Source organism: Genypterus blacodes, unplaced genomic scaffold (assembly GCF_046128005.1).
Source record: "Genypterus blacodes isolate CSIRO-AG114 ecotype Tasmania unplaced genomic scaffold, CSIRO-AGI_Gbla_v1 ptg000058l_1, whole genome shotgun sequence".
In the NCBI taxonomy this organism is placed as follows: domain Eukaryota; kingdom Metazoa; phylum Chordata; class Actinopteri; order Ophidiiformes; family Ophidiidae; genus Genypterus; species Genypterus blacodes.
In genome coordinates this window covers 7,500,484-7,524,539 of record NW_027466870.1, presented here as the reverse complement: position 1 = coordinate 7,524,539, position 24,056 = coordinate 7,500,484, and the positions used below count along the sequence as shown (strand labels likewise).

General features: G+C 44.8%; 1 protein-coding gene across 2 annotated transcripts; it reads left to right on the top strand.

Moving 5' to 3' along the window:
• The first annotated feature begins 335 nt into the window (after window positions 1-335).
• On the top strand, window positions 336-19,785 carry kita (KIT proto-oncogene, receptor tyrosine kinase a). 2 transcript variants are annotated; one of them, XM_076152849.1, is made up of 21 exons: window positions 336-726; window positions 3,026-3,280; window positions 4,214-4,498; window positions 4,575-4,714; window positions 5,258-5,429; window positions 5,678-5,864; window positions 6,534-6,649; window positions 6,921-7,035; window positions 7,918-8,102; window positions 10,645-10,751; window positions 10,874-11,000; window positions 11,519-11,623; window positions 11,910-12,020; window positions 12,166-12,307; window positions 12,552-12,646; window positions 12,761-12,891; window positions 13,985-14,107; window positions 15,206-15,317; window positions 15,420-15,519; window positions 15,822-15,927; window positions 17,307-19,785. In XM_076152849.1, exons 1-21 carry the CDS (start codon window positions 672-674, stop codon window positions 17,490-17,492), a joined length of 2,955 nt encoding a protein of 984 aa, XP_076008964.1. In that variant the 5' UTR covers window positions 336-671; the 3' UTR covers window positions 17,493-19,785. The 2 variants fall into 2 exon arrangements, with proteins under 2 accessions (XP_076008964.1, XP_076008963.1); XM_076152848.1 differs by having other exon boundaries at window positions 5,237-5,429.
• The last annotated feature ends 4,271 nt before the right edge of the window (window positions 19,786-24,056 follow it).

The following is a 24,056-nucleotide window of genomic DNA, read 5'->3' as shown; positions in this document are numbered from 1 at the left end:
TGTGTGTGTATTTAGTACTGCAAAGTGCTCAGCTCCATTCGGTTCCACTGGACTGCATGCACTTTAATTTGTATTTGAAACTTTGGAGGACGAAAGTGAGATTGAACATCGACGAAAATGCCAAAGAGATCCTTCTGACAGCCTTCCTGAGGAAATAACATCGTTTGCACAATGTCGACCGAACGCAGGTGTGTCAGTGTGTGTTCCCGTAGACTGTTGTCTCATCAGGAAGGAGACGATGTTCAAACAGGCCCCCACGCCTCCCTCCCTGTGCGGAGCGCCTACATCATAGGCTGCGCCGCTCCGCCGCCGCATATAAACATGTTGACGCCGCAGTGAGTGAGTCAGTGATACCTGCTTCCCATGCAGACCCCCTGCCGCGCTGCACAACGACAACATGTTAGGAGCAAAGCGACGGCAGCATCTGTGCCTTTAAAGACTTTTAACTGTGTGTGCGTGTGAGTGTGTGAGAGAGTGTATGTGTGTGCGTGTGTTTCTGCCAACGCCGCCGGTTCACTTCCCACAAAGTCCGAAGGCGCTCGGCAGGAAAGAGAGAGGAGCCGCGTCCCTCCCGCTCCCCGGACAGCAGCCGCCTCAGCAGCAGCCGCAGCAGCAGCAGCAGCAGCAGCAGCACAGGATACCTGCGCAGCCACACACATGGAATACTAACTATGGAATACCACTGGATCCTGCTGTCTGTCTTCCTGCCGCTCACCTTCCGTCCAGGTAAGACTGATGCGGCTGCTTCACTAAGACTTCACTTGTTGCCTGGTGTTTACTTTCAGTCCTGGAGGCTTCTGACTGACTGACTGATCGATTCATCTCGGTTAATAGACTTATTCGCCTCTATGGTTAATGTTGTATTTCCCCAAATTTGGATGAGTTTCTTCTTCTGTTTAGTAATTGTAGTAGCGCCTCTATTGTCTATTGAAAAGATCTGAAGCCAGAGGAACCTAATGAGGAAAGTGGATACACGAACTGGACGCCAAACGCGCTTCTTTAACTATTCATGTGATATTCCGAGGGCAGCTCCGCACTGAATGAGCGTAAAGTTGCCAGGTTTGTCAAATAAACGCGCCGTGGAGACTCGATGGAATCATTTGTCCGAGTTAACTTTGCGACAGGTTCACGGTTACTCCAGCTGAGCCGCGCTTGTTAACCGTCATTATGGAAATGAGAGGAACCAGCGATTCCTGGGAAGTATGCAAACGCCGCTGCGCTATCACACACCGTTGCACAATCGACCGTTTTGGAACATTTGCGGCTGATGTTAAGCAATTCAGAGCAGAAAGTTGCTGTTGCTTTGCGTTGGATTTGCATGAGTGAATGTTTGGCTTCATCTCTTGCTGAGTTCAAGATTCGATGAACACATAAATGAGGTTTATGCTGCGTTTGAAACCAATCTGCGGGTCCAGCTTGAAGGAATTGAACCTAACATGCCTGCAGTTCATCACAAACCAATATCTGGAATTCGATTTCACCTAAATTCGATGCATTGCTGCTCAACTTCAGCTCCTTATGGCCTCTGGGGCTCCAATCATCATTTCTATAACATTTACCATTGGATCGAACCTAAACGATGTGTGTGTGTGTGTGTGTGTGTGTGTGTGTGTGTGTGCGTGCGTGTGTGCGCGCGCGCGAGCGTGTGTACGCGCGTGTGTGTGTGTGTGAAGCAGCTGATGATGAAGCCAAGTCGTTGCCTTCAGTGAACACTGGCGCGCACCGCTCATGTGATTCAATAACAAAGAAGTTTGCCTGCAGCCTGTATTCAGAAATGACCTCATTTATTTCGCTTTGACTTTGATGAACATCACAATTTTGATAAACATCAGAAATGGAGTGGTAGATTGTTCACTCTAAACAAAAAAACATTAGGTTTTTTTTTAGGTGGAAAGGTGCCAGACTTGCCAGGCTAATATTGACGCATGGAGACAAGAGGCTCTGTAAACACACTCATTTGCATATATAATAGTCTCTAAACAGGCTGATCTTTGTACAGTATAATGATACTTTTGTTGTTTGCTGATCTGTGATTCGCAGAATTGAACCTTTACCACACCCTGTTCTGCTCATGGTGTCCATCAAGACACTGGCAGAACACCCATCCGTTCCTTTTGATTCTAATGTTCTAATTTTATTTTATATCCCAGGCGGGCCAGGACGGGGTTGTGTGAATGCGGGGTTGGGTGGGGTTTCTGGGTGGGATGCCCTCTCTCTGTTTATTTTTGTTTTTCTTTGTTTCTTCCCCCCCCCCTCTCTCTCTCTCTCTCTCTAAATGATCTCCAAAATATCCTACATATATACTGTATGTCATGTACAATGTGCTATGTGTTACTTCAATAAAAACAAATTGCAAAAGAAAAGAAAAAGACACTGGCAGGACTGTGAGAGGGTGGGGGGTGGGGGGGGGGTGGGGGGGGGGGGGGTGAAGGGGGGGGGCCGAGGAAACTGGAGTGTGTGTGTCCAAAAAAGTAGCATTCCTCGGATTTCTCTGTATCAAAAAAATACTTTTTCATAGGATTGATAAGAATATCATAGTAGAATAGAGTGCTGATGCCTTGCTACCTGTTCCCAGGCCCCGGGGGATCAAACCTTCAGGTCACCTCCCTTGGCTCTGAAAATACTTATACAATACAAAAATGAATTCCCATGTCCTTCCTCATTACCTGAGAGGCTCCGTTATGCAAAATTCACACGGCTGAGTACCCGAACGATTACAGAGATCTGCTCAGATATCAGGAGGTTGAGGGTTCAATCCCTGTTGTCACGCCAAGCCTCTTTACTCGGAACTCTGCATCATAATGTTAGTCTGGATTTAAAGCCTGAGTTGTAACGGTTGTAGACGTTAAAACATCTTGACATCACAGCATGAGGGAAACAACTGCAGTTTAATACTTGAGATGCTCCATTTCAGCAGTAAATCAGGCTGAACGTGCTATTTTAGTTACACAGAGTGATTTCTTACATGCTGATGTAAAGTAAAACCTCCTTGTCTTGTTTTCTCAAACTATCTCAATGTTTACAGGCGACACCAAGCCCACCATCATCCCCGTGGGCCCCCACCTTGTTGTCCAGCTCAACACGCCCTTCAGCCTCCGTTGCCATGGCGAGGAGGTGGTCCACTGGCACCGGGAGGACCGGAGGAGGGCACAGGGGGAGAGAAGGAGCCCCGGAGCGTCGACGGTCAACTTCCCCAAGGCTATGCTGTCTCACATGGGCCGCTACTTCTGCACGGAGGAGAAGTCTACAGAGCAAGCTTCTATCTATGTCTACGTGAAAGGTAGCTGGATTCATGTGTGCGTGGGAGAGAGACTGCACGGATGCAAGTTTGTGAGTGTGTTGTGTGTGTGTGTGTGTCTGTGTGTGTGTGTGTGTGTGAGACTGCAGGAGAGAGAGGGAGAGAGAGGGGATGTAAATCTGAAGGAAGCAGAGAGAGCTGAAGTGTACGGCGGAGATGTTTTGACATTTGGAGCTGCAGTGACAGGGAGCAGTGTGTGTGTGGGCGTGTTTGCAGCAGATGTACAGTCGGTGCCATGGACAGGTGCAGTAGATGCTGCTGCTGTTTATCGACTATGACTGAGATTGACCGAATTTCTCGGTGTGGCTCCATATCTTGGATGAATGCCATCTCTGCAGGCTGGCACAGTCTGATTGTAACCCTGCGTCGGCTCGTATCGTATTGTATCATGTGCTGATCATTCACCCCACCATCCACGCATCTCAGCCAGCAGGGGAGTGCTGTTTGTTGGTTTGTTTGTTGGTTTGTTTGTAGTGGTCCTATTTGATTTCATTTTTATTCAGGCTGTCACGGCCGGCTGAAGTTTGAGGTTGAATGTGTGTGAGTAAAGCTTGGTGACACGCTCACAGGCCCGACAAATTGGAAAAGTGGGTGTGAACCTGCAAATAAGAAGAATGAAAGGAGTGTGTGTGTGTGCGTAAGACAGTGTGCTAAGTGTGTCAGGCTCTTTATCAGCCCTGTTTTTCACTGGGCGACAGTGAAAAGCAGCCACCCAATCATCTGCCAATTATCATTCATGACAAAGTGAAACCAAAACTAAATTTGTGGCTTTAAAAGGGCAAATTGACAGAAAAGAGAGAGAGAGAGAGAGAGAGAGAAATGAGCTTGCTTTGTTATTAACTTCAGCTTGGTTACAGTGTGTGTTAAGTGGCTTTGATAGCACCATTGATGTCAGATTGCATTTTTCTTTGGCAGATCCTCAAAATCCTTTCAGAAAATCAATGGTTTCCAACATCCTCGCTCGAGTGGGAGAAGCTGCTTCCATCCCCTGCTCGGCAACAGATCCAAGTCTGGACAACCTGCACTTAGAAACATGTAGCGGTGCAGCGCTGGCCTCTGGCCTCCATTATACACCAAGCCTGGAGCACGGCATCACGATATACAATCTGAAAAAGGCCTATGAAGGGTGTTACATGTGCTCGGGGAGACTCGGAGAGAACGAGGTCAGGTCACGGAAGTACGATCTGACAGTCAGACCAGGTAAAACACCAATCCACATGTTTGATACGCCCAAAGTCCCACACATGTTGACTTATTTGAAATCGCTCTCCCACAGTCCCTGACGGCCCCCCTGTGATCGGGATGCATGTGCCCAGAAGGCTGATCCTCACCCGGGACCAGAGCCTCACCCTCACCTGCAACACCACCAACGTCAACGGAGACATCAAGCTGAACTGGGTGGCCCCGCCCGGCTCGGTGAGACCCTCTTCCCCTTTCCCTCTGCTCTCTGCTGTGACGTCACAGTCTGGCTGCCGTCTGCTGGAGCGTTACGTAGATTTGTCTTGGTTGTCATCGGATCTAAATGAGGGGGATTTCACTTATTACTTGTTTATTTTCTTCATCATATGTCAGTCAGTCAGTCAATCAATCACAGTTGAAATCATTTCAAAAGTCAGATTAAGTCATTTCCCATCTGAATCTAACTTTATTTGAGGATAGTAGACAACAAAACGTGATCAGATAAGCATGAATGTCCTGATGTGCTGATGGCTGTGATGGTGGTCGTCTTAAGGCTTCTATTCTGTTGAATTTGTGGCGGTACAGCGGTCAGAGTTGAGGATTGCGTAAGCTTCAGGATCTTACCCGTGTGTGTGTGTAATGTGTGCATGATTTGCATGCAGCCACCTGTGTGTTTTTGTGCGCTCGCTGTATTTGTGTGCTTGGTGAGCATAGACACACAGGCGGCGTTAATCTCTAGAGATCTCTGGGCGTTGACAGGGTGCCGTCTGGTATCCACAGCAACCACCAAAGGTTGACAGTGCTTCCCATATCCTGACGGAGCCGTTCGTTCACGTGCGCGGCACCATATTGAGCATCGCCGCAGTCAGGGGCCAGGATTCCGGGAGGTACCAGTGTGAGGCGCAGAACGAGAAAGGGACCAGCACGCAGTCGGTGTGGCTCGAGGTCTATGGTAAGAACACGAGGAGACTTATAGAATCGTGTTTACCTTGAAGTACTGCACGTAACGATCAAATCTGTTATCCATAATAAGCAGTAAAATGTAACAGGAGAGGGACAGCATCCAGTCCACTTTGGGGCCCCGTCCAAAGTGAACTGTGAGGTGTGAGGTGTAACATCTGGACCACATCTGGACCATCACACTCTCCTCTCACTGCTCCAAACCCGCTGTGAATGTCTGGTTATTGTGGTTTATTTCAGATAAAGGCTTCATCAACGTAGAGCCGCCGAAGAACAGCACCATCCACGTGCGCTCAGGCGAGAGTCTGTCCCTCAAGGTGGACATGGAGGCGTATCCCAAACCACACACACTCTCCTGGAGGTTTATGGGCCATGAGCTCAAAAACACCACCGACCATGTCATCACCACACACGGCCGTGAATACAGGTGCAAAAACACACACACACATGCACATTCGCACGCACGCACGCACGCACGCGCACACACACACACACACACACACACACACACACACACACACACACACACACACACACACACACACACACACACACACACACACACACACATATTTGCTTGGCGCCGGCTCACCCCAGGCTTGCCGTATTGAAGAGAATGTTCATTACAGCCTCGCGGGGGAATTTAACACTTAAGCTTTGAAGTGAGCCTTTGGTCAGTGGAGGTGCTGCTGCAGCTGCATGTGACAGAGCTGCAGGGGAAGCAAACATGTAAACCTGCGCTGTATCAGCCGGAGGCAACACTTATGATTCAGTTACAGCTATAAACATTTACATGAATCCCAGAGGCACATGACACGACCTCCTTACTCGCCTTCAATAAGTGATTTAAAAGTTAGTCAAGCCTCAAACGAATCAAATGGCTTTAACATCATGAACCTTGTATCCATTCTTAGTCTGCTTCAATAATCAAGGCCAAATCAATAAAGATTGATACGCAATCCTTGATCCTGTATGCAGAAGATCAGATACATGTACAAATATGTGCAGTTTCACATTCTGCTTCCAGTCACTGATAAGTCCACAAAAGCATCCTTATCCTGAAACATGGAAGTGTGTGTTCTCTCTTCTCACTCAGGCACAGCAGTGAGCTGAGGTTGGTGCGACTGAAGATGACAGAAGGCGGAGTTTACACCTTCCACGCCTCCAACGGCGACGCAACAATAAACCAGACATTTACCGTCTTTGTGATCAGTAAGTTGCATCATTGATTTATTTTTTTTAAAGGTTTTCTGTCCCCTGAAGCCAAATAATGAGTTTCATTACTGCAAATAGCATTTGTCATTACTCTCTGACATGTGGGAAAGGCTTCCACTGACCTTTTACTGATTGAAATGAGGTTTTGTTTACTCTGTTGTCGTGGTGGAACGGAACAGAACTAAATGTTTGAACAAAAGATCACAGCATTGGAGTCTTCGTTTGCATTCACAGTCCTTTATTTCTCTAACCTTCACTTCTTTGTTAGGTAAACCTGAGATTGTATCCCACGAGGGCCCGGTGGACGGACAGGTCCGCTGCGTGGCCAAGGGTTTCCCCGTCCCACAAATGTCATGGTACTACTGTGAGCAGCCGTACGTCAGGTGAGATCTTTGCACGTGCAGGTGGATCAACCAGTGAAAGCTTTAATGGCTCTTATATGGCAGTAGTGAAAGTTACAGTTCAATCCCACAAAGGAAGCATTGGCAGTGATAGAATACTGCAGCACTGTCCAGTAACAGTGAGGTCATTGTGTAACTTACAGCCTATAAACCTACTTGGGTAAGAGGTAAAAATGTCCCGTAGTAAATTAAAATACTGTGGTTTATAGAATTTTGTGGCTTTGGCTATCAAGCTCTAATATGTTCAAACTTATAAAAACAACCATTATCTACATCTCCTATCTCTACTTCTTAGAGATCTGACCACCATTAGGTTTATTAGTGTTGGTGGTTTTACCTTATTTGGCTCCAGAGAAGCTTTCAGTAGACCTACAGTATGTGAAGTGCATCTGAGGGTCCTTAGAGGTGAGGATGACTATAGAATATGGTGACTTGTGACCGGAGCCCAGGAAGAATCTGCCCGGATACAAGTGGCGACGGTTCACGTGTCTTACATCACGTGGGACGTAAATAGGAGGGGCACCCGTCGGCAGCGGCAACAACAATCCCAATCAACACAGGCAGTGAATCACAAGCGATTATCCCAACGTCCCCCGGTGATTTTTAATCACGATCAAATCAAATCCACTTAGTTCATCAGTGATACACAAAAAGGTGACGGAGGAAGGTAACCTGTGTGATTGTTTATGTACCCTGAAGTTGCTTTTCTTTCATGAGCATAGAGAGAATTCTTCAGATTTTCTGGTGTTGTTATGACTCAGGAAAGGAATGCGTATCTTGCAGGGATACAATAACGACAACTGAATGAATACTTTCATGAACCCAACGACCTGTTGTCAACGATGTGTGAACTCCTGGTTCCAGGTGCTCCCAGCAGTTAAACGCCACCTTGGAGGAGCGAGACGTTATCACTGTCACGCTGTTAAGCCCCATGTTTGGGAAGACGGAGGTGGAGAGCCGAGTGAACATCAGCAGGGGACGGTTCAACACTCTGGAATGTGTGGCCACTGTGGAGGGAGAGCAGGCTTACACGCTCTTCTCTATTAGTGGTATGTAGTGTGACGCATTACAGCACACTTACACACACACACACACACACACACACACACAGACACAGCAGCGGCAACGGCAACGGTTTGTCTTGATGAAGGCCTTCACAGTGTGAGTTGGCGTCTGTGTGTCTGTGTCATGTGTTAATCCTCTGCACGTCTTCGCCCGGCAGATTAGAATGAAATGTCACCTGCGCCTGGCTCAAAATTTGTGTTCTCCATAAACACCTGAACTCAACACCATCTGATAAGTTGACATTAAAGCCCAGCTTACTGCAGGAGCCTCGCTGCCCTTAAACCTTAACTGTGTGTGTGTTCCAGTAACCGGCCTGTGACTTTCAGCTAACTTCTTGCGTCCCATGGAACCCACAGCATCACTTTCTAATCAGACCTACTTACTACCTGCTAGAGAGGATGTATAAGATCATACTAGTGCTCTGTATATGTTAAAACAAATTGATTATCCCCCAACAAGACTCTACCAGGTCTGTTATTAATAATGAAGGTTGTTAATGAATAGATTTCGGTCTTGATTCTTTTCCAAAACAAAAGGGGTAAATGAACAAATTGACCGGTCAAGAGAATTCATGTTCCCAAACTGCTACCATTCAACCCTAAAGCTTTCAGAAAACACCTAAATCATTTATACATGTTCCCTCTTGGTAAGTGATAGCAAAATATGTCCTACAAACCCTGATATGAAGATGGGGACCTTGTGACTGAGATCTAGCGGATATGGTGTATAGCCTTCTATAATCAGTTATGTAAACATTAGCATGGAGAGATAAGTCAGACATGATTGTTTGTGATAACACTTTGTCACTCACAGATGAGGAATTTGTACAAGTCCATTGTTTACTCTATGACTGCAAATCCGCTCTGTTCTAACGGCTGCTCCCATCTGCCGCCCGATTGTCTCAAATGATCGTCAGTGCAGGAACTGAAAGTTGAGTAAAGTTGTTTGAGAGGCGGTCTCGCGCAGGAGAGGGGCTATCTGCAGCACACACACACAGCAGGCGCGTGGGCGAGCATCATGAGGGAGTGTGTGTGTGTGTGTGTGTGTGTGGCCAGGCCGGACAGGCCTTTGGGAGCGCGTGCCCAGGATTTCTGTGCTTTGCGGCGTAACAGCAGAGCAGGCGGAGGCGCTGAGAGTGAGGAGCGCGACAGGAGCGCGGCAGGAGCCCTGGCGTCGCTGCTGGGAGCTGCGGCGGTGTGGGATGCTGGGAGGTGTCAGTGCACAGAATACAGAGAGCTTTAGGAACCACTGACAGGTTTACAGAAGATTAGTTCCTGCAGACTCTGCATTCTCAGATTTGAAGGGGAGAGAAAGCTTCTTATCTCTAAAGAGCTTATTACAGCCCACTGTACAGAGGAGCAAAACAATAAGGCATCACAACAACCACAGCCACACACAAAGCAACACAACAACTATTCTTTATAATTACTCACCACAACAACTGTCTCGTAGGAACAGATACTGGCCTGTAAATGTGACAGACGAGGTGCAGGATTTACAAAGTAAATGTGCTGAAGTAGTGAAACTTGTGTTTACAAATGTAACAGGATTACTTTGCTATGATGAGACAAAAATGGGCTTCTGGGGCTTAACACTGTGTGCTCTCATCACTCCTCATGTAAACAAATGGTATCAACCACAAGGCTTATATTGTGCCGTACTGGCCTTAAGGCTGGGACTCGAATACACAACCCTCTGACTGTGAGCAACAGAATAGAGAGAAGAGAAGAAAGGTGGAATTTCATTGGTAGAGATGTTAAAAGACTCATTTCCCAAAGTAAGTGTCTCTAATCTGCAGGACGCCTCTTCTTTGCTCTCATGTGTGTGTCCTATGGTTCTCAGCAGAGGTGGGAGGAAGTCACACAGGTGCAAGTCTCGAGTCTTAACTTTCAAGTCTCAAGCGAGTTAAGTCAATCCCAGCTATAAGTCAAGCAAGGCACAAGTCAGGTTTCCACAATCAGTTAAAAGACAGATTCCCTTTCACACATGACCTCATGCAGGAGACGACATGAAAACAAAGCCACTAATGAGACAATACAGTCGTAATGAATGATGAGGCCTAGTCTATGTTCAACCAGAGAGACCTCACTATAGAATGGAAGCTGTTATATAGTCACAAGTCATGTATAACGTCTGTATAATGTCATCGTTGAACACGCTCGATAAAACAGATTCTCTGCTTCAAAGACTTTCAGCTAAAACAACAATTACATTACAATCAATCATTCAATCAAGGGCCGTGTTGTCAACAATGTCAATAAGATAATCGTTATTACAGATCCCGTGGCAGCTCTTGGGAAGGATTGAAGGGCGGGTTTGCCTGAGAACTGGCATGGGATCCATATATTTCTGAATGGCTGCTCTGTGCTTCCTCACAAAGAATGTTGGAGAAATGCAAACATTTCATGAGAAGAATGGAGTTCTTCCCAAGTCATCTGAGAGTCTATTATCAGTGTTTGTCTCAAGTCCTCACATTTGTCCCTCTACCTCTGGTTCTGAGCTGTATCTTTGGTGTCTCCCCTACAGAGAGAACTGTACCACATGACTTGTTCACCCCCCTGCTCATTGGTTCGGTGACAGCAGCAGCCGTCCTCTGCCTCTTCCTCGTTGTGCTGTTCTACAAGTACATGCAGGTAAGACCGATCCACACTGACATCTCCGCACATCACGCCCTCTTTCAATCCAACGCTGACGAGCCAAGAAATCTCCCGTCCTAATTCATACTTCTCTGTCGTTCTGTCTGCATTCCTGTCAGAAACCCAAATACCAGATCCAGTGGAAGGTAATCGAGGGCATCCACGGAAACAACTATGTGTACATTGATCCCACCCAGCTGCCATATGATCACGAATGGGAGTTTCCCAGGGACAACTTGCTGTTTGGTGAGCACCTTGCTGAGTCCTGTGTGATGTCTACTGTCTTGGCCTCCATATTTCCAGTGATATATCATGTCTGACACACAACGGCACTCCAAGTTATGTGCTGTTTGTTTGAGTTAGGTGTAAATCATGTGAAGAGCGGTGCCTTTGCGGTGATATCATCCATGTGGCCCTCAGGGCACATCACACTGCCTGCCACCCTGTTGTGTGTGTGTGTGTGTGTGTGTGTGTGTATGTGGACACAGCATTGTTTTTACCGTATCTGTGGTCATTACTGACTAACCAGTTTCACAACTCCTTAATGAAGAAACCCCACTCCCTCACTGCAAACATCATATTGTTGACATATTCTGGGTGTTGTTTTTAACAAACCTCCTTTAACAGGATCCTGCGTGTCCTGGTGCCTTCGCAGCCCTGGGGCTAAAACTGGTGTTGTCCTAGGAACACTGGCATGGGGCCAGGACATGGGTGGAAAACAGGATGGAATAACAGTTTTGTGCCTCTGTCTCTCTCTTCTTCAGGGAAGACACTGGGATCTGGGGCATTTGGTAAAGTGGTGGAGGCCACGGCATATGGACTCTCCAAAGCAGACTCGGTCATGACAGTGGCTGTGAAAATGCTCAAATGTAAGCAGGGACTTTGTTGAAACACATGCAAATGAGTTGCGTAACAGCTTGACTGTCACTTTGACTGCCTGACAAATTTGTACAGTAGCTGTACACTGTTGTTGTTATAGTAAGCATTTGCTTGCTGGTATTTGGATTGATTGACTTCTATGCCATTTTACTGGCAAGTGGATTTCACTCTGCTGCCAATGGACATATATTTTAATCATTCACTGACCTGTTGGCAAATTTTGTCACACTTGAGTTTAGTTTACTTGGTTGTCATGATTGGATGATGTTTCCCCAGCGAGTGCCCATTCCACAGAGAAGGAGGCGTTGATGTCAGAGCTGAAAGTCCTGAGTTACTTAGGGAACCACATGAATATTGTCAACCTACTGGGAGCCTGCACTGTTGGAGGTGCGGCAGCTGCTTGATCTTATTTGCATTCACTGACATAACCCTTCAGAATGTAAATCTGAACTGGTTTCTGATGTGTTTATATAGGCTGCTTGGTTTGCCTTTTTAGAGATCACTGTTATGATGCATTTGTCTCTGCGTGCAGGGCCGACACTGGTGATCACGGAATATTGCTGCTTTGGTGATCTCCTTAACTTCCTACGCAGGAAGAGAGAATCCTTCATCTGCTCTAAACTGGAGGAAAACTGCTACTACCGCAACGTCATGCAGCAAAGAGACACGCCCGGGTAAAGCTCCTCTTTGTGTATGAAGGAAGGACAATGCTCATTGTGTTTCGTCTTAAGTTGCAGACGTTAAGCAAATCCTGCAAAGACTTCAGTGGAAGCTGCTACTATATAGGAAAGAGTTGTGTAGAAGAGAAACAAGATTATTTACTATCCAGACGTGCGTAGGAGTTGAGTATTTGTGCAGCAGCATGTCTCTGTGTGTCTGCGCTCAGCTGAGAGCAGACTGCTCCTTTCCTCTTCACAGTGACAGCAGGAACGGCTACATGCCTATGAGGCCTTCTGGTGCTGGCGCTCCGCCGCTGAGCTCATCGTCTGAGAAGAGACGCTCAATACGCAAAGGCAAGCCAGTCATTCATCACATTAAGCACTCTTAAAATGCGCCGCAGGCTGTGTACATGGGGTCCAATCCATCTTGACAAAGCTAATAGAAAGGATCTTTGCTTATTTTCTCAGGTGGATCCTACGTTGAAACAGATGTGGAGAGTGAACTGTTTGATGAAGACGGTTTGTCTATAGACACGGAAGATCTGCTCAGCTTCTCCTACCAAGTGGCTAAAGGAATGGAATTCTTAGCCTCCAAAAATGTGAGCATTCACTTATAATAAGCAAAAGAAAACAATGAAAGACAGTACAGCTACAGAGCCATTGTAAGTTCAAAAACAAGCTTAACTAGAATAAGACACAGTGTTATTGTTATACTTCAAAACCTGAATAAATGATGGACAGAAAAGTCTTCAGCAATGACTTTAAAGAGCTGAGAGTTGCAGCAGACCTGTGTTTGTCTGGGCGTTTGTTCCGGATATGTGATGAATGAAAACTGAGCTGCGTCTCCATGTTTAGTTTAGACAGAAAGCAGACGTGTCCCAGACGACCTGAGAGGTCTGCAGGGTTCATAGCAAAACACAAAATCCGGGATGTGCTTTGGCCCGAAACCTTTCATTCATACACCAACACATCGTATTTTGAGAAACTGGAGAAATGTGATCTACTTTCTTTTACTTGGTGAAGACTCGAGCTGCAGCTGATCGACTTTTTACAGAGAGACACCAATCCATTACACGAGTATATTAAAGATACATGCATGGACAAGTTTTTCCAAGTCCTGCTGAGACATAAAATCCTTTAATTCTTGATATATTCTTTAGGTGACAGTTGGCTGACTTCTTTTCAGGCTCAGTTTGTGTTTTTTAATAATAACGTTTGAAGCTGAGCGACAACTTTAAATTGTATTTAGCTACAAAACCAAATTGCAGTAATTAAGTATTTTAAATTGAAGGAAGTTCTGACACATCTTATCACTAATTGGTTTATTGCGTTTACTGTGTGGTTGTATTGGATCACAGTCCCTGGTTATGTCAATTGCCGAGACGTTCATTTCTGCCCTCTGTCATTTTTAATCTGCTTACTTTGGCATGTTTTCAACACAAAGTGTCGATCATATTCCCACAGCTAGTAAACCCATCACAACCAGATGTTTAAGCACGCTCTTAAAAAATGTGCTAGTTGTAGAAGCAAGCATACGCAGTCCAATAAACTCCTGATCCCCTGTGGACATTTACCCAAAATACAGCACAAAAACGTTGCATTCTTGCCTCTCATTCTATATTATTGATGTGTTGTGTATACAGCACATGTCATCAGTTACTATAAAGAGTTGTGTGCTTGGTTTTTTTTCAGTGCATCCACAGAGACCTGGCAGCCAGAAATATCCTGCTGACTCAAGGACGAGTGGCAAAGATCTGTGACTTCGGCCTGGCCCGGGACATCACCACAGACTCCGACTATGTGGTCAAAGGAAATGTAAGTCTGCAGTCAGGATCTGTTTGGAACGGAGAGGAGGACAGATCCAGTGATTGTCAAGCACAACACTCCTGTCTTTTATGAAATAATACTGGATCTTTGCTCTCACCTCAGGGTTTGGAACATGGATTATGGTTCATTTGTTTATTGGCAGGTTCCCAGGTTTGCCACATGAAGCCAAGTCCTTCCTTCTGGAATGTTCCCACTTGCTACATAGCAATTTTAACATACGTGCCAGTCACCTAACCTAACCAGGTGTAAAGTCCCGCAATGTTACACACTTATTTCCCCTCTCTCCCTTGAAGTTCAAGAAGTTATTATGGATCAGTCCTTGTAACTTCCTGTGAATGAGCACCTGCAGCACTAACAGTTACTGCTTATTGTTACGACCGGTGAAACGAGAACAGAAGGGCTTTAAGAGACATGGGCCTGCTGAGATCCGTTAACAATGGAGACAGAATCCATATAATGACAATGCTCGTTAATGCAAATCCCAACACCAAATGCGATTACACATACAATTAATCCAGATGCAGATGTCGCATTTTAACGCAAGGTGTTCAGATCATAGTGCAGCTTCTTACAGCTGGAGTCACACACATTGTAGTTTTACACTCAAGTCAAAACGATGCTTCACTTTTCCCTCATTTGCTGCAACACTTGTGTCAATCATAGGCCTCTATAGATTCTGCCATTCCCATGTGTGCTATGTTGACTAATTGGCTTGTTGGATACAAATGCGATTACAAAGTTAAATGGGTAGCCTGCAGTCATAGCACATACTGTACATAGAGTGTATGAATTATGTCTTTATTGTCTCTGACACTTTTGAAGATCTGTCACCGGGGTAGAGACATGACTTTGGTGCCAGGTATGGGTCCTTATTCTATATGCATATAGCCGCAGGGCCTTCCTGTCTGTGTGTCTGGGGTTTGGAACATGCTGTACTTTTCATTTATCACTCCTCAGTCTAGGGTGTCGTCACCCGGGCAGCAAGAGCTCATTTGAATCTAACCAGTCAACATGGCCAGTTAGAGGCTTTGATTTGAGACTGAGAAGAATTTCCTGTACTTATGGAGTTTGTTTCTTTTGTTTCAGGCTCGTCTGCCAGTGAAATGGATGTCCCCAGAAAGCATCTTTGAGTGTGTGTATACTTTTGAGAGTGACGTGTGGTCATATGGAATCCTGCTCTGGGAAATCTTCTCACTAGGTTTGTCTCCATATGAGGATTGATTGCTTGTCTCTCTGGCTGTCTGGATGCCAAAATCTGTCAAGCGTATCATGTTGTGACTGTCTCCACTGTGGAACATAGGAAATAGCCCATATCCTGGGATGCCAGTGGACTCCAAATTCTACAAACTGATAAAGGAAGGATACAGAATGGATGCTCCAGATTTTGCACCCGGTGAAATGTGAGTTTGTGTTGAATGAAACGTGAATGAATGCAAAAAAGGCGTTTTAAGTGAAATGCGTAGCGTGAATGGAACGCAGTAAGGAGATTACAGAGTTGTGCGGCGGCTGCTGTGTTCATAGCTGGGTGGAAGGAGGTTTGAGAGCATGAAGGAATGCAACAAGGCTCTCATCCTGTTACTTTTGGCTTTAAACAAGCAGAACTAAATTGGTGGACATGTTTGAACTATTAGGTGAAATTATGTGAACAAAAACAACACACACACACACACATGCCTATAACCAGGTTTACGGTGTATTTCAGGTATCAGATTATGAGGGCCTGCTGGGACCCTGACCCCTTCAAAAGGCCCCCGTTCAGGAAGGTTGTGGAAAGGATCGAACAACAGCTGTCAGATGCCACAAAACATGTGAGTTTGACCTCTCTGGTGATGTTAATGAGGTTGTGAAGCTGGTCCAAAAATTGTGGAATCAGTGGGTCATCTCTGAGGTTGATAAATGAGAGGCTGCTCAGGTATCCTCACATGGAAACGGTCACAATAACATCCCTGTGACGCCGTTTTCAACCTTTTAAGTTGCGATCCTGTGTCATTTTTGTGTTTTTTCAAAGTCCACATTCTGCTGTTTTGTTTGGTACATGAATCAACCGGTGGTATTTGTACTTGAACTAGGTGGAATTCCAAGCTGGCAATACCATCAGGATTATTACTAGTGCAAGTGACAACACAGAACAAAACACAAAACCTTCAGGTAACAATGGGTGACAGTTCTTTCTGGCCTTCAACTAAAAATATCTCCGTGTTCCAGAGACAGAACAAGAGTGGCATTTGGTTCAGCACCATAGTACTCAAATGAAATTCACTGGAAAAGAGCTTAGAATCCCTCAGCCCCTGATAAAGTTCCTGTGGCGAGAGAGTCTAGATAGATACTACTTCCTGTCTGGATTTCCTTCTAACCATTCTCACGTGCCATTTGTTGACATAGTATATTTTGGTTGACTTGAAATCTATCTGCTCTAAACCAAACCCACCCAACAAAACTAACAACTGGCTCAGAGAGAGACGAAATGAACCGCAGATTTGAAAACATCCCAGGACAGAATGCCACGTCACTGCACTGGGACAAACAGTGTGAGGTCAGATCCAGAGTGTTTACACTGAGGCCTCTCACACAGCATGAGCACATGGAGTAGCACAGGAACTAAAGAGGAGATGATCCCATAGATAATGAGTGAAGCCATGGAGACCACTCAGACTAATGCATACATAAACTTAAAACTAAACTAAAAACAAAAAAAACAATACTAATAAATACCTAGATACTAAGATCAGAAGAGGATAAAAGTAATTTAAGAATAAAGTTATAGAATATATCAATAAATGAAAATTATTTAAAGCTGTAATGGAATACGGTAAATTAATAAAAAAGTGAAAAGAAAAGAAAACTCTGCATTAGACATTATAATAACAAAGAATAATAGAAGAATATCATATTATTTTATTTGCATGAAAACTTTACAAAAACTTTTTAAACAAATGACAAAACAAATGTAATACTACTACAATAAACAGAAGTAAAGAAAAGAAATGCACAAGTAACACATGTAAATCAAGTGAGACAATAATGCAGCTGTTACATCATAATACGACGATACGTGACAATATAATACAGCCATGATACAAGTAATGCTTATGGACATCTGATATGGACAACCTGTACAGTTCTGTCAGGTTGAATTCCGTCTACAAACGCCCTCTCGTCTCTCTCTTCTCCCTCTTGTTATCCATAGATCTATCTGAACTTCAGCTCCAGGCCTCCTGTGACGCCCAGAGCCAGGGAGGAGCAGCAGAGTACTCAGAGGGCGGCGTCTCACTGTCTCAACTTAGCCGGCAGTCAAAGCGCTCCCACCCAGTCCTTACTGGTCCAGGACGAGGTCTTCCTGGAGGGCATAGCCCTCAGAGCCCAACGGGTGTGAGGACCCACCCAACCTGTCTGGCTGCCTCGTGAAGTGCCTGTAATATTCCACTACAAGACACACTAATTACTACAACCGCTCGCCGCCCGGGCACCAGGGGTATTTATTTACACGTGTTCTGGACAGAATGGTAATTGCCATCTATTTTGCGGAAGAACAACAAAGGACAATGACTGTTATCACTATTATCATTATAATCAGTGATTGATTACAGGGAGGACAGTGGAGCGATAAGCCCTTTCCATTTGAGAGCCCTGTGACGGTGCCGGGGGGTTGGAGGAACACTGAGCTTCACTCCAATCACAATCAAACTATCCAGTCTTAAAGCAAACCTTTTCCAAACACATTTCATGGACTTGTTGGTTGTTCTTGGCACTACTATACCTACTGAGACATTTCTCTCTATCTACTGGAGAAGTTTCTTTTTACATTTTGTTTTGCGTTTGTTACCGTTTCCGTCATGAGAACATCTGCAGTTTTTTTTATTATGGTTTTACAGCGCCTCTGTCGCTATCGTTGGAGGAGAAACGCACTCGAGGCACTTGAACTCTTCCACCTTCCACACACCACATTTTGCAACTTTGTCTTCTTTCTTTTTTTACACTTTTATTGTCAGTATTATTTCCACATGTTCAGCTCTGTGTTCATATGAAGGAGATACTCTTGGGGGCCAATTTAATTTGAGATAATGAGACACTGGTAAATAAGCTATTAGAGTCCATAAGTGCTTCAAGCTGATTAGGAGGTGTGTGTGGCTGCTTCTGCTGGCTTCATGCTGCAGAGCCACAAAGTGTCTTCATTGGATCTAAGTCACATCCTATGAAATCAGTTTGTGATTACTTTACACATGTAGCTGCGTTCAGAGCCTGTTAGTAAGATCATGAATGGATATGATATAGACATGGTACATTAGCTATTCATTTGTCTGCTTGTTCACTGTATATCTGTAAATATCTTTAGATTAGAATCGTCTTTGCAGTATGTTGAGGTGAGTGGGTCGGAGGTTTCATCTCCGACTCGCTCCGTAAGCAGGCAGGTGTGTAGTTTTACATGTTTTGACGGCTGGACTGCTGGAGAGTTACCCTGGACAGGTGTAAAGAGCCGCTTTGGTATTTATGGTTTCTCTCCTGCCACATCCAGAGTGTGATCTTTGTTTACATACATGAGACAGGTACTGCCATTTCACACATGTGTTTTCTTGAATTTTCCTCCTCTTCTGCCCCTTCATGAAGGACCGATAATGGGAACCTCTCTGTTTATGGCTGACGTGTTACCACTGTAGATCTCTGCTGGATATCGTGGACAGAATCAGGGTAACGCTCATTTGAAATGCCATTAAGTGGACTGCAGTATTTTCTGAGGTGACTCACCAGAGGAAGACCGAGGGCCTTAGAGGCTCTCTGGGGTCATCTCATTGTGCTCCGGCCAGTAGCTGGTTTCCCAGCAGTCCTTCTCTTCTTTGCATCCAGCTGTTTCCTCCATCAGAAGTGGGGACTCTCAGCTCCTCTCAGCTCTTAGTCTGTGTCAGTCCAGGCCGTTATGATTACCCTCTTCCCACAGGTGGGTATTGTTATGAAGAGCACCGGGAAAGTGTCCTGTTAGTATGTGTGAACGCGTGTGTGTGTGTGTGTGTGTCGGAAAGAGAGAGCGGTAGACAGAGAGAGAGAGGGAGAGAGAGAGACCGTCTAGTGCGTGACTGTGTGAATGCAAAATTATAAGACTTATTGTTAAGCGGTGCCACTATTAATGATTCCTTGTGACTACTAAACCCCCTCCATCTTATCTCTCTGTCTTTTTGTAAATACGAACGTGCTTATATTGTAAAGAAAATAATGCTTTTGAAGATGTTTTATCATAATGAAGACGTGGTACATTGATGCAGAATTTTATGATGCTGTATTTTCTTATGTGTGCACAGATTTTAAACTGTAGATTAAACAAGAAAAAAAGCTGCTTGTGTCTCTATCACCGTGGTAACTTAAAAGGAAGTGGTTAATGTTGGCTCATGTCGTTCAAATTCATTCCATTCAACCATCGTAACAGTTGACTTGGCAGAGGCCGCGGCGTGTTGTGTTCTAAAGGGAGCGCAGCACTCTTATTGTTCATAATAGTGAGATCTGAAAAGCAACGTCACTCAAATGGAAAGCTAAAGTAGTTTTCCTCCCATAAAGGTTTTTATTTTCCAACATTTTGCTGCATATTTATTAAATCTAAGGCTTTAGTGTTATTGTGTAAAATTGATGTGTTGCTATTTCATGTGTCAATATAAATAAAATTGTGCGTATGGACTTTGGGATGACCTCATACTTTCTGCTCCTTCATGTTTCTTTGAGGACTGATCCTGACTGGAGATTTTAGACTCAGGAAGACATGAAACCTTCTCCAAAAAGCCATTAAGTCCAGTTAAGTTAAGTGTAGTGAACGTTGTCTCCCAGGCTTCACCTCCAGCAGTTAAAGGAACACTCCGCTCTAAACACTCCAGCTCTTGAGTGACCAATGCTGTCGTCCATTTGTTCCTCAATGGCAATCTTCTATTACCGTAAAGGGAAATGGATTTGCTAGACGGAGTGACGCCGTACATTGATATTACTAGAAGTTTCAAAGCCTAATACTGGAAAGAGCAATGCCAAACTTGATGAGTTATGACTTGTTCAGGGATCCAAACTCTTTAGGACTTGATTTATCAGTCTTGACTTCTGACCTAATCCGTGACTCTCTCTCTTTGTCTTAGCTTGCCTCTAGAGCGACAAGACTTGGGATTTACCTGTGACTCACAAAATGTTAGCACACCTTTAACCTAACTTACACAATAATTCATCCCCAGGCGTTTGTTGCAAAACACTGATCACCCACACACAACTTCAGCTGTGTTGCCGGTTTCATGTCCCAGGCCTGGTTTTTGTTGTAGCCACTCTCCTGTACTGTACTCTAATCCTTTGGCTCCGGTCCAGCAAGAGACATCTGGCCGTAAGGGGAAAGCCACGAGGACAGCAAGTACGGCTGTGGACAGACCGGCTCATGAGTTTGCGTGGGCAGGCCCCATTGTTTCAGCATCTAACTGATAAGAGACGAGAAGGAAATCCCTCAATTGAAGCCGAGCCGCTGAATGAAAATGTTTGTGAGTCAGAGTTTAGAAGAAGGAACACATGAGATGAAACGCTCAGGTCCGTACTGAAGCCTGCATGCCCATAAATATGTATTTGGCATCAAGCGCATAATGTACAATGTTATAATTAAGTTAGTTTATAGTCTGCAGGATTTTTACGACCCTCAGATTGCCATCAAATAGAATTATCTCTTAGTCACGGATGGCTGTAATAAACATGGCGTCAACACAACAGCAGCAAAGACGTTCAAAACAGTAATCAGGCATTTTTTCCATCATCATCATCACACACACACACATTCAGTGTATACATAATATGTTTGTGTTCACATTTATATCATGGGCTCGTTGATCTATGACCTGTCACGCTCCCCTTTTGTACCGTTGCATCAAAACAACAGCAGACGATTGAGTTTTGGCTCCGAGCTTCACGCGGGGTTAATAGGTGAGCGCCGCCATTTCAGACGCCTGCCATCATTAGTATGACATCGCTCTTGTTGGTGCAAGCCCAACGACTAGAACCTCCTCAGCTCCTTCATGTGTTCTTAAACAGTGGAGACATTATTGAGCTTTTCTTTCTCCTCTCTGTCCTTCAGTAAGATGTCAGTTTGGGTCTCATGACTTTGCAGAAGAGCACGCTCCTTTGTTTTCTGATAAATGAGAAAACAAAAAAACGTGTGTGTGTGTGCGCGCGTGTGTGTGTTTGTGCACTGTAACCCCTGTGTTTTTGTGCAACAGCCCCCACCGTCAACACACGACGCCTGCAGTTGCTCAACTCTCTGTGGTCGCCTGCTGCCGTTATAAATTTGATAAGCCTGTCTCTGTCCTTCCGACACCTTTTGCGGTAAATCTGGCAGTTTAATGTGAAACATCTTCCGTCTCTTCATTGTTTTAAGGAGGACGGAGAAAACGTGGTGAAATACATCCAAGGCCAAGACTGAAGGCCGCTTCTGTAAACACAAACATTCCATTTTTCAAACTTTGCCTCATTGTAGAAGTGAACATTACCTTGGGGCTCTGTTCAGTAACCTTACATGATCAGAATATATTTCCACAGGATCATGTGGTGCTTAAGCTCCTTCTTATTATTCTCTGTTGCCGAGGGCATCAAGCTGTTAAGCAGAGAAAAGTTCCTAACCAGGGCGCTGTTATGAATTTTCTGTTTGTGACCATTTGAATAGTCAAAGATTGAGTTCAGCCTCAGCCTGCATGGTTCCTTCAGTTGGATCTGTGCTTGAAAGGAGGTTATGGCGCATTATTGTGCAGTGAACAGTGCAGGGGCACAAGGGGGCAAGGTGTGTGCCACATACTTTGTGGGTCACCACTTCCCATATTTGCTCAAGCTGCTCAGGAAACACACCTTCCCCTATGGGAAGGCTGACAGGAGGGGTGCCGCTGTGGCTGCCAGTCAGGAGCCCACAACGGGCGAGGAGTTATGTGTGTGCGCGCTGAATGTGGGTAAAGGGATGTGTGTGTGCTGGGGTTCGTTGTCGGGGTAATTTTATCTAAGGTACACTGCCTGTCCTCATGTGGTAAGAGTTAACCTTCTGTTCCCAGCACTGTGTGGCTCCACAGAGTCCCAGGCCAGCAGGACTCAGGACTGCAGCAGATGGCAGCTGCAGATTCTGCTGGAGATATAAAAGCTGCTTGCTGTAAAAACAACTTTGTGATTTGTTACATTTGATCATATTCCTGACATGTAAACACGCTGCAGACTTGGTCGATCTGTCTGTGCGTTAAGTTAAATATGAACGTATTAAAGGCTTGGAAACTCAACGCATACAGCTCCAAGTGCTCTCGTCTATTATCCTGTCCTAATACACAACTAGAGGCTTCATGTATGCTAAACACACATCAGAGTGAGTAATGTATTTAATATGCACAGCCCTGATGAGGCTGCTGTTCATGCTACATGTGTTCTTCCTTCTCTCTTTGTACATTGACTTGATGTGACCTGCCCTCACCTGCAACAGGCCCTCACTGATCCTGTGCCTGAGCGCTGAGTGGAACCAGAATGAGAGCACACACACCACACCTAGGTTACACTCCTGGTTTCCTCCTCTGATTAGTCTGCACAGCATCGTCGACTCACTTATCTCAAATGCTTTGACAGTGCAAACTACTGTGGCAACTCATTTTAGATCCGAACCTTGAGGGTAAAACAGCTTTGACTTCTTGGAACTCAGAGCATTTAGACAAACCTGTAATTGCGGCTTTTGTGTTGATTTAGGACTTATTTGTTTAATATCTATTGTTATATTTGATCTCCCATTGTTTCTTTCCACTGTGTCTGTAAGTATTACACTCCTTAGTTCATCACTTTTAACAGCAATAAAGAAGTCTGACTGATTGACCTCTTATTCTCTGATTTCCTCCTCTACCCTTGCATCGTCACTGTGCACACCGAGTGAAAACAGCAATAATCCAACATTAAAGCTGCAGTCTAATTACATCAAATTCGGTATTGACTTCAGTTTGACACATTTGATATCTGTCTGAACTTTCCAGAAGAGTAGTTTGTCTTTGCATGGCTGAGAACATTGAGCTTGTAAAGTCGAGTTGTGTAACTTTAAACACAGTGTATCTGTGATCTGCTACAGTCTGAGTTTACAATAAAGCGGGGGAGTATATTTGAGTAACCTCTATCAAAGGAAGACCAAGAGTAATCTTTCATCTGACCTTTATTCACCTTAGGCTAAATGTAATTCTGTTTGCACGAGCACACAATAGGGCACCACCGTTCCTCACTGCTTTCCATAATTGGCCCATATTTCTGGACGTGTGCCACGAAATGACTGAATTATAGGATCACATACAACGGTTGAACATTTCTTGCATACCAAGGTGTGTCAACGACATCGAGCCATTCCACAATGAACCTTTCTATACGAGGTGTATCACCATATCTGACATAAACAACTGGGGCACTACTCTATAGTATGATAACAATAGCTTTTATTTAAAACCGCCTGGGATTGAGTCACATTACAGGGAGAACATGGGAGAGATGCTCCTGACAGGTTTTATTTTACTGAGTCTGCATGTCTACAAATGTTCAGCAGGGTTAATTTCTCCTGTGAGGCATTTTTCCAGAGCCGTTTTGTGTGCTGGAACGTTCCACTGGGTAAAGAGATATCACCTGTACACTCATCAAATATTTAATTTGCTGCTGCAAGGCTGACAAAGCAAAGGATTGAGTTCAATTATATCTCCTATTTCCTGCAGCGCAAACGTAGATCAGGTCTTTTACCACAGCAGAGTGTTTCAGGGATATGATATGGAGAAGATATATAAGAAGTACAGAATGGATAAGATTTCCTACTACATATTTGTTTGTAAAGATGCCTTGTGCATAACTTTCCATATGCTACAATGTCTCAGGTGATAAGTGCAGTGGACTGTGAGCTTCCCCTCACAGCCCCACAGTCCCTTCACATATGGGGACGACAGGAAATGTG